Source organism: Penaeus monodon, chromosome 37 (assembly GCF_015228065.2).
Source record: "Penaeus monodon isolate SGIC_2016 chromosome 37, NSTDA_Pmon_1, whole genome shotgun sequence".
In the NCBI taxonomy this organism is placed as follows: Eukaryota; Metazoa; Arthropoda; class Malacostraca; order Decapoda; family Penaeidae; genus Penaeus; species Penaeus monodon.
This window is the reverse complement of record NC_051422.1, coordinates 5567893-5579213: the sequence shown is the minus strand read 5'-3', so window position 1 is coordinate 5579213 and position 11321 is coordinate 5567893. Positions and strand designations below refer to the sequence as shown.

Genomic DNA, 11321 nt, shown 5'->3' with positions numbered 1-11321 from the left:
GCGGTATTTTATTTGTTTGTGTTAGTTAGTTATTTATTTTTATTTTTTTTTTTTTTTTTTATACATTTCTTCGGAGTGTGAGTAAAATGTCGAAGGAAAGGAGAGGAGAACATGTGGATTTGTCCATGAATCCTTCACATTCTTCTTCGTCTCCTTTTTCTCCTCCATCTCCTCCCCCTTCTCCTTCTCCTTCTCCTTCTCCTTCTCCTTCTCCTTCTCCCTCTTCCTCCCCTCTCCCCTTTTCACCCTTTTCCCTTTCTAGATCTTTGTCTCTTCAATAATTATGATACTATTACAACCAACGATAATAATAATCACTTTTCCAACCATAATCAAATATCAACAGCAATAAAAATCACACTCGAGATAAGAATATATATTTTTTAATCACTACCTGGAATAAAGATATAAAGACTACGTTCCCTCCACCCAATCCTCTCTTGGCAGGAGAACGTGGCAGGCGGCCTCGTGGGAGACTTGGAGACAGCCTTGCGGGACGTCGGCGCAAGGATCGCCTCGGACCCGCAGTTCGAGTTGGTGAGTTTGAACTATTTAATGTTTTTTTCGGAAATGGTCTTTGGGCAGAGATTGGGTAAGGGGACAGGTAGATGGGTGGGTGGGGAAGCAGGTTGCTAGATTGACTGATGGAAGGATTCATTCATTGGTTGACTGACAGAGAGAGAGAGAGAGAGAGAGAGAGAGAGAGAGAGAGAGAGAGAGAGAGAGAGAGAGAGAGGGAGGGAGGGAGGGAGAGGGAGGGACAGAGATAGAGAGAAGGATAGAGAAAGAGAGAGGGACAGACAGACATGAATATAGATAAGCATGATAATTTACTTTCCTGTAAAATAAGAAAGAAAAATACAAATCCACCCGAAAAATACTTAACATCCCTTCCTTGGCTCTCTAATCACCTTCATTACATCGACTCATGTTATCTTGTCTGCAGGTGAGTCCAGAAGCCAGGAAGTACTTCGCCCTCGGCCAGGACGCCTCCCTGTACACCGTGGCGCCCTTGGACTACGAGACCTCCCCCAACCACACGCTGGTCATCGTCAGCGGAAGGACCTCGGATATTTATTATGTAAACGTGCAGGTGAGCGTGACTGGTTTGCGCTTTAGATAGGCGTTTTTTATCTTTATTTATTTATTTGTCTTTTATCTTGTTTACTTATTTATTTTTACTCTAATTTTGGAGAAAGAGAGGGAGAGTATGGAGACTAATGAGTGTGTTAAGGGGAAGTTTTCCGGTAAGATGAAGGAGATATGATTTGGAGATATATATAACGTGGGTGGGAAGTACTGTTTTGAATATGGTTCAGATAGAAAAAACACGATAATAGTACGTGTATTTTTTTTTGTTTTTTTCTGTTTCTTTACGGTTTCCTGACTTCCAGGTTGAGGATCTGAACGACAACCCGCCCCAGCTGAATGCGGTGGCGTACGAGGGCACCATCAGGGAAAACGCCTTACCGGGCACCACCATAAGAGTTCTTCCTGCCATACAGGTGGTTATAACTCTGGGGCTCGTTTGGATTGTGTCATATATGCATATCGAATTTGATTTCTGGTGATATTTGATGGTAGGGTTTGTGTATGTTAATCAGAAGAAAATATTTGTGATTGGAAACTGTTGATAGCATTAGGATAAATGTTACGATATATAACTGGGGCGCCCTTCCTGCAGGTGAGCGACAAGGACCAGTACCCCGGCGCCACGTACTTCCTCCAGCTGTTCGGCGACGCGGCTCACCTGTTCGACGTCGATTCCTCGAGCGGCCAGGTCACCTTCGTCGGCGACGACCTGGACCGCGAGAAGGTCGACTCGTACGTGCTGCGCGTGGAGGCGCGCGACGACGGCAACCTCACGTCGAGGGCCAACCTCACCATCAACATCGAGGACGTGAACGACAACCCGCCGCGGTTCGTGCAGCGCGAGCCGCTCTTCTCGGCGCGGGAGGACGACCCGGACGAGAACTCCTCGAGGAAGCTCCCCGACACGTCCAACCTCGAGTACCTGGCGGACCTCGAGCGCTCCCTCGTCAAGATCCCCGAGTCCCTGCCCATCGGCAGCCGCGTGACGGAGGTCACGGCCACCGATGACGACGCGAAGCTGTACGCCGACGTCCGCTACAAGATCGACGCGCAGACCTCCTTCAGCTTCGCCAGCGGAGAGAACACGACGCCCATTCTGGAGGAGGCGTCGACCTTCTCCATCGAGAGCAAGACGGGCGTGGTGGTGGTGGCGGGGCCCCTGGAGCCCGACCACTTCTACCTCCTGAACATCTCGGCGACGGACGGCGGCGGCCTGGCGTCGCACACGACCGTCTCCGTCGCGGTGTTCGACGTGAACGACCACGCGCCGCGGTTCGAGCGCCCCGTCTACAACTTCGAGGTGGTAGAGGGCGAGTACCTGGTGGGGGAGGTGGGCAAGGTGGTAGCCTTCGACCAGGATTTCGGCAACAACGCCAAGGTGCACTACCAGATCATCTTCTACAAGAACTCGAGCGAGGACCAGGTGTTCCCCTTCAGGGTCGTGGAGACCTCGGGCACCATCCTGGCCACGGGCACCGTGAACCGCGAGGAGCGCGAGGTGTACGAGTTCTCCGTCGTGGCCACGGACATGGGCACGCCGCAGCTCTCCTCGTCCGTCCTCGTCCACATCGACATCATCGACGTCAACGACCACCGCCCCGTCTTCTACGACTACAAGGACGCGATCTACTCCGGGGAGGCGAGCAGCGACGGCCAGCTGGAGTCGGGCAACGCCACCTTCACGCCGGTGTACACGGCCGCCCTCTCGGAGCACGCCCCCCGCGGCACCGTGGTGGCCAGGCTGTTCGCGAACGACTCCGACTCCGGCACGTCGGGGAACGGCCTCATCCTGTACAAGCTGGAGGGCGGCGAGGACAAGTTCTCCATCGACTCGAACAACGGCAGCGTGTACACCGTGGGCGCGCTGGACTACGAGCGCGCCCCGACCCACAACCTGACGGTGGTGGCGCAGGACCTGGGCACCCCGCCTCTCTCTGCCTCCGCCCTGCTGGTCGTCACGGTCGTCGACGAGGAGGAGGAGCTCACCACGCGGCTCTTCGACCGGGAGGAGTACGAGGTGAGGCAGGCTTTTTTTACAGAGGCTGTGATGTAGTAATTGACATCACTCAGAGCGATGAATAAAAATCAGAACTGCATCATTATGCAGAGATATTTATTATATCAACCACTTAATTCAGTAAAACCATTTCCCTACTAACCACAACACAAATGAAATACATCCTACAAATGAATGCTTCCTTCACCAACATTACCTCACCAACTAATTGATCTACTCGACCTTCCTCTCGCCAGGTCCGCGTGATGGAGAACAACGACACCCCCCTGCGACTTCTGGATCTGAACGTGAGCGAGGCGTTCTCCGGGCAGCAGCTGCACTACCAGCTGGTCGACCCGGGCATGGCGGGCACGGTGGCGGTCGACTCGTACTCGGGCGAAGTCTACCTCATCGCCAGCCTCGATCGGGAGACCAAGAGTAGCTATCGGTTCAAGGTAAGGAGGCATGTTTATCAGTGTTGTGTCCCTCCCACGTATTTTTATTGGTTATTACGAGTTGATTATGAAGTGTAGATTGCAATTTTTTTCAGGCTCAGTTTCTCGAAATTTGGTGATAAGCTTTGACGTAATGGATGCTTTATTCCATATATGTTTTTAAACTTATACCTTATACAACAATCCCTATTTTAATATATTAAAGCAGTTCAGTCTCCCACGTCCGCGTTCATTAAAGAAAACTAATATTCCACACACAGGTGCGAGCAGCCCAGCCGGAACGAGGCCGCGCTCTAGAGTACCTGAACGAGCAGTCACAAAGCACGAGGCGTTTCGGGGACACGGCGGAGAGCGATCTGACTTCTCCTGCAGCTGACACCGAAGTCCCCGTCGTCGTTGCCTTGGAGACACTCCCTCACGACGACGAAGGTGGGTTAGGCGTCCCGGCCGAGGTGGTCTCCTTGGGGACTTACAGGAAGCCCGTGAGAAGGCAGAGGTCAGCACCGCCCTTGGGGGAGCCTGCCGACGGGACGCAGCCTTTGCGCGCACAGAGTGAGTGGATGGAAGAGGGGCACGGTGTTCTGGTGAGGGTTGGGTGATGATACTCCTGGTGTTGTATTCTAATATGGAATTAAATACACTCACTCACCCACTCACTCACTCACTCACTCACTTACTCACTTACTCACTCACTCACACTCACACACACACACACACACACACACACACACACACACACACACACACACACACACACACACACACACACACACACACACACACACACACACAATACACACACATACACACACGCACACTCACGCTGACAGGCTGACGCCCTGACACCCACACGCTAACTTGCACATTTATATAGGCAGTCAGACAGATAGACGGACAGATTAAGTCATCAGCTCATCCGATAGATCACATTTTTAGTCACACTTTAAGTCACACTTTAACACCCTTTCCCTTCTCTCCCAGCGAGCCTGTTGGTGGGCGGCGGTCGCGACCCAGACCTCGGGATGGACGAGGTGTGGGTGGCGGTGGAGGTGGGGGACCAGAACGACAACAGCCCCAGCATCCTTCCCCAGGGGCGGCCCGTCGTGGCGGCTGTCCCTACCACGGCTGCGTACGGGCACTTCGTCACTAGGATCATGGTAATTGATGTGTGTGTGTGTGTGTGTGTGTATGTGTGTGTGTGTGTGTGCGCGTGGTTATTGTTGCGCCTTTCGTACCTAATGTATTTAAACAATGCTTATTTTCAAAGAGGGCATAAAGTTATTTTTCTTCCAAAATGTACCTTACCCATACACATTCTCAAACGAAAAGCTTCTCTCTTTCTTCTTCTTCTTCTTCTTCTTCTTCTTCTTCTTCTTTTTCTTCTTTAGCTCATTATCCCACATTAGTACACCCCCCTCAAATGCGGTTCCCACAGGCCAGCGACCCAGACCAGGGCATCAACGGGGAACTGCGCTACGAGATTCTACCCGGCGAAGGGGCACAGGACGCCAGCACCAGGTTCGCCGTCGACCCCGTGTCAGGCCAGGTTAGTTACAGGCGATCGCACACTTAGGAAGTTATGGTGTATTTGTGATAAAATAGAGGGTGTATTGTGTGTGAATTTATATTTGATTATGTAGTGTTTTATGAAAGATGTTTTGTGTGTAATTTTTTTATTGATTGATAAGTATTGCACGCGATATAATGTGCCCACAGTAAATATGAGGAAACACTTATGTATACTTATACATTCCAAACCATATAGTATATCATAAAGGAAGGTAGTTTAGTGTATAATCCCAGTACTTATTAGAAATCTACTCACAGGTGGTAGTAATCGGTTCCTTGGAGGACGAATCCGGCAAGATGTTTGGCTTCGACGTCCGTGTAAGCGATCAGGGTGGCGCTCCGTCAGCTCGGTCGGCCATCGCGAACGTTTTCGTAAGTGGATTTCGAATCTGGATTTTGTTCATGCGATGCCAACCATTCCTTTGGTGATTTTTATTTTTATTTTTATTTTTTTTTATAATTGCACAGTTCGTTTTTCTCAAACTGACAAACGACTGTAATGAGAGAATATTTACGTATTCAAAAGACTCCCCCACATTTTGGTTCTGTTTACAAATAACCAATCTAATAGTATACCCATTTTAGCCACATGATATTCTTCCTAATAATACAAGCATCCTTTTATCCCACTTCCTCCAGGTGCACGTTTTGGGAGCAGGAGGTCACCTGGTGCTGGAGGTGGCAGCAAAACCACGAGAAGTAGAACCCCATCTCTACCACATCCAAGGGTAAGTGCTGGATGACACGCCATCTGAGAGCACGACGTTCTTGTTACGTAAATCACAGAATTCTTAAGCCTTACGATCACGATATTCTTAGATTTACGATCACAATTTTCGTAGATTTACGATCACAATATTCGTAGACTTACGATCAAAATATTCTTAAACTTACGATCAAAATATTCTTAGACTTTACGATCGCAACATTCTTAAGACTTACTCGAATTCAGAATTGAGTAACTTCTAAGACTCCCGAGTATCGCGGATGACAAAATTGCGGGATTGAGAATATATGTTTATACCTTTCACTGTTCTTTTTTACTTGACAAATATTCATTATTCATTTCCCCAGGATGCTAACCAACGTGTCTGGACTGGATGTTCGCGTGCAGAGAATAGCGCCCCATGTTGACGGTGACGCGGCGCTTACTACGGCGTTAGTATAGTATTTTTGGTTATTTATTTGACAGAGAGAGAGAGAGAATTGTGTGTGTGTGTGTGTGTGTGTGTGCGCGTGCGTGCGTGCGTGCATGTATGCGTGTACGAAACAAAACCAATTCTCAATATATTTACAACATACTTACCTCCCACATAAACTCTTACCCACAGGACAGACATGTACGTTTATGCAGTTGACCCGACCACTCAGTCTGTGGTCGACGCCAGCCACCTCCGCCAGGCGCTGAGGGTGAGGAAGAGTGAGCTGAAGTCCCTCCTTCCCGGTGGCGTCCATTTCAGGGGCATGAGGGTGCCTCTACCTTCTCGCCAGGGACATGTGTTACAGGTGAGATCTGGATTTTGTGTATATGCATATACGTTAAATTTTTTCTTTGGTTCTAGTGTATATACATATATACATTGTAATTGTTTAGTGTATATACATATATACGTTGTAACTGTTTTTTGTATATCCATATAATATATATTGTAACTGATTGGTGTGTATACATGTATACTTTGTAATTGTAGTTTTGTCATCTTTTGTTATTTTTATTTTCTCGGTTGATATTTTAAAATTCTGTTTATATATGAGATGGAAATGAATTTTTAACATTATGCTTTACAATCTATATAGTTTTAAGGTTCACATGTCTTAAATATTGTTTGTCATTTCATTCTTTTCTCTCTCTAGACTGCAGAGTTGGCGATACTGATTGGCGCCGTGGTGGTGTTCCTCGTCACTGTTACGACGATTGTGTGTCTCTGTTACAAGCAAAGAAAGAGGTAAATAAAGGATATTTGCAACGCGCCATAATGACTGGGTCGTTATTTACATTGACTGACAGTTAACAATATACTTTTTTCTCTTGCGCACGCACATACACACACACACACACACACACACACACACACACACACACACACACACACACACACACACACACACACAAACACATCCTACAAACACATCCTACGGACACCCTTCTAAACCATCCGCTTCAAATCGTTATCCCTTCCTGCAGCCGCCGCAAGCCCATGCCGATGCCGCCCATGATGACCGCAGCAGGGATACCCGTGATGCCCCTGGCCTACCCCGGCCCCTTCGCCGCCCCCTACACCCACATGAGCGACCACAGCAGCTCGGAGTCCACAGAGGCCCAGGAGTTACCCCACGACCATCCTCACTATCCTCATGACCTCGTCCACTATCCGCCTGACCCGGCTAGCTACCCGGTTGACCCTGCCGTCACTACCCACTTCCCTCAGGACCCCAGCCACTACCCACGCCCGCCGCCCAGACGTCGCTCCTGCGCCCACAGCTTCCAGGCAGATCGAGAGGTGAGGGCTGGTGGGGTGGGTTTGGTGTTCCGCTTGATTTTATTGTTGCTCTTTTATATTAATTAACTTTTTGTGAAAGTCTGTTGTTGGTCACTATGATAATTGGAAATATTAGTTGATCAATGAGTTAGAAGTAGGAAAAGAGAGGTTATAACCAAATAGTTGTGATTAGATACATGTAAGCTATCTGATATGGCATGGTTCCAAATGATATAGCAAATAATATCCAAGGAATGAGTATTGGGCAATAATAATGGTATAATTGTCCATTCCTGTTTTCCAGCTGTTGCACCCTTGTAGCAGCGGCGAGAGAGTGTCTTCCCACACCGACGAGGACGAAGGTAGTGGCCCGGTGTGCCTCCGCCACGCCCCCTCACGGAAGCGCCGCCGAGGCACCCAGCAGGGAGCAGACGGCAGAGGTAGCGGGCCGAGCCACAAGAGCAGGAGCTCCTCGAGGGCGGGTCGAAGAGCGCTGGGGGAAGAGCCCTCGAGTTCGGACTTCGATGAGAGGGACCACGCGCCTCCCCTGGTCACCATCCCCAGGCCTCAACCTTGCTGCATGGAGGATAGGTAATGTTCGTCTTTTTCTCTGGGGATGAGGTGGGGAAAACAGATTTTTCTTCATTTGTTCATCCGTTGTGAAATCTCAAAGCTCCCTTCACCTAGGTTGCATTTGTAAATTCCCATAGTCTTTAAAACAATAGACATAATTCAATATACTTTTAATCAATACACCTTTCCTTTCATCTGACAGACAGAGACCAAACCCAAACAACCCACGAACATTACCGACCGTCGACTGCACGCTAGAGAACCCCGGCAGAGCCCACTCCCCCGACAGCCTGGAACGCCCCTCGCACTGCCGGGCTCACACCCACACCATCCCCCGCACGCACCTCAAGAGGGACAGGGGCTCGGATCATGCAGGAGGGAGGAACTCTGATCTCCACCCGAGTGATGTTACAGAGCTCTGATGTTTTCGACGTTGGCGTTTGTGAAGAAGGGCTGTTTAGTAGCAACGGAAAGGTTTTGTGACTGGGGTGATGTTCAGAGTTTGGGGGGAAATATTTTCGTAATTATCACTGACACCAAATTTCTAGATGAGTATGATTTTTTATTAATTGTTGATGCTAATATATACTGTACATATATGGTAGATGGATACTATGATAAGGCATATTGCTCAGATTAAAATTGGAAACATTCATATTTGTCGAGAAATAAAAAGATAATGGACAGTGTTTTGAATTAAAGAAAAAATGTTGTACACTTAGTTACTGTATTCCATTCAATGACAGGTTTTCTCTTGTGTGTGTATATGTTTTTTCCACTTCAATATCTTGATCCCAGTGATACTGTGAAGATCCAATAGACTGTAGTCAGTTCAGTTATTACATGTAAAAGGTTGTTTAAACTGGTTACATAAGATCACATACATTATGATATAACATTGTGAATTGTGTTCTGTTTTGAAAGCCTCCTGTGTTTGTAAATGCATTACTATTTTATATAATAATGTGTATTGACCAGTTGTTAAAATCTTTCACATCATAATGGTCAGCAGCATATATACAACAAACAATAAAGTAAATGTGGAGTTGTATAAATAAGTTGCTATTAATATGTAAAACTCATTTTTTATGTCTGCTTCATGAATAAAGAATATTTTGTAATTTCTAAATACCAGCCATGGAAATAAGAATGCCACTATTACCATTTAATTGCAAATCTAACATCAATGTAAAGTCAGCACAACACAAGTTTATGCCAAGAAAGATACATTCTTTACTTGAAAGTATCAGCATGTTGAGAAGTAGCGATGGTGATCATAATTGATTTGACCATAGACTTCTTTTCTCATTTATAACTGGATGGTGGTGTTATACTCAAGCTTTCTTCCTCTATACTTGGCCAAATATTTGTATATTGTAGATAGTAGGTATGTTTGATACAACAGAGAGGAAATATGGGATAGCTTTAGTGATACAAAAGAGGCTATCAGTTTAACTTTTTTTTATTCTTTATTCTTTACTTTATGTAAAGATTTTCTGTCTTCTTGACTGAAAAAAGAGAACTCAATAGGTCACAAATTAGCTATGGATATATTCTTCTAAAAACAAGTGAGTTGTCTTTTGTAAAGCATTTGTATAATTTTCTTATTTCATAAACTAATCTGTGGTTTATTCTAACTGCATACTGGGACAGTATAGGTTATCATGGTGAATGTTATGCTTTATAGATATTTTGAAATGCCAAGTGTGCCATGAACTGTGTAGAGGCATAGATAATCACACATAACATGCATACTTGAATCTATAGTGTTCCATGGCTGTGTATGTATTATTTGTGCTTGATTGGGTGCTTGCATCTTGGGTTAGGGGTCAGCTGGGATTATTATGTTTCTAATCACCCTCTAAATGCCTAAATATAGAGGTGAAAATTTGCTCTAATGCACTGAAGTGAATTGTGTGTGTGCATGTTACATACATAAATACTATGTATGGCTGTGTTTTGCCTGTGCGTACCCAAGGCCTTTCCTTAAAAGATGGAAATACCATTGTTATAATGTACAGTATTTTGTAGTTAGAGCTCTGTGAAATGTTTAAACAGGCAACTGAAGATATAAATATATATATGTATGTTAAGTTCCACAGGTTGATGGTATAAAACAAATGCTTTGTTTGAATCATCTTTTGATACTCTTACTGGTGAACTCATGATATATGAATGCTCCTGTCAAACCATAGTATTTTTGTACTGTTTGTTATGTTCCATAGGGAGTAACACATACAACTAATGTGACCAAAGAATATTCCTTATATTACTGTATTATTTTTCCAATAAGACTCTGCAAAGAGATGAGTCTTCTGTAAAGTCTTCATATTCTTCTTCAACACTATTATTGTATGCAATGGAAAATTTTGCAGGCAGTAATAATGTTTTGGTATATCAGTCTCACTGTAATTTAATATTTCATATAGAAAAGGTATAAGATGAGAAACAATAAGATATATAGTTTACATGCTTTGATTTATAACTGCATAAGAAAGTCATGGAATCCTGATGAAGATATAAATCTAAATGTCAAATAAACTTCCATCTTTATGAACTTGTTCATTTTGATATACCTTTTCATTTGTCACAAGTTTACGATTTCATGTTTTTTTTCTATCTTTCTCCTTCCTTTATTCTTTTCTCTTTCATTTTCCTTTAAGTTTTAATAGAATGGAGGATGACATGTTCTATACATTGCCTGTATTTGTGTATCTCAGACAAAGAATAAAACAACGAGGATATTGTGGAAGTTTAGCAGTCAGCCTTCCCTTGTTAAACATGTACTAAGGATACTTTTGTAAGCTCATATACAACGATTTTGTACCTGTACATACTTTTAATATAAATATTTGAATACAAATGAGTTTCATTTGAAAATCCTCATTACTGTAAACATATGCCATTTACAGGATTATTCAATGTAATAATACTTGGTCTTACTAATAGCAAGAAGTTCTAGTAGTCACTGTATTTGTTTGTTTTCTTATCAGGCATATACAATACTAATGTACCAAGTTTCCAATCTTCTGTTAAAAGTGACATAGTAACATTGTTCACAATCACTGTATTCACATTCACAAAATACTTTCACTTATCCTACTGTTCATCAGCCATTATTTTCAAATTTCATGGCTAAACTTTACCTACCACACA

At 44.9% G+C, this 11321-nt stretch overlaps 1 protein-coding gene across 1 annotated transcript in view; it reads left to right on the top strand.

Moving 5' to 3' along the window:
- The window catches only part of LOC119596178 (cadherin-89D-like), a 15468-nt gene extending 4446 nt beyond the window's left edge, over positions 1-11022 (top strand). Inside the window, exons 8-23 of the mRNA XM_037945356.1 lie at positions 448-537; positions 947-1093; positions 1395-1505; positions 1685-3109; positions 3346-3543; positions 3804-4095; positions 4525-4700; positions 4979-5089; positions 5371-5484; positions 5752-5840; positions 6187-6270; positions 6444-6618; positions 6967-7058; positions 7298-7613; positions 7897-8183; positions 8368-11022. Coding sequence (XP_037801284.1) covers positions 448-537; positions 947-1093; positions 1395-1505; positions 1685-3109; positions 3346-3543; positions 3804-4095; positions 4525-4700; positions 4979-5089; positions 5371-5484; positions 5752-5840; positions 6187-6270; positions 6444-6618; positions 6967-7058; positions 7298-7613; positions 7897-8183; positions 8368-8587 — 3927 coding nt within the window. The 3' untranslated portion in view covers positions 8588-11022. The remainder of the gene's footprint in view (positions 1-447; positions 538-946; positions 1094-1394; positions 1506-1684; positions 3110-3345; positions 3544-3803; positions 4096-4524; positions 4701-4978; positions 5090-5370; positions 5485-5751; positions 5841-6186; positions 6271-6443; positions 6619-6966; positions 7059-7297; positions 7614-7896; positions 8184-8367) is intronic.
- The last annotated feature ends 299 nt before the right edge of the window (positions 11023-11321 follow it).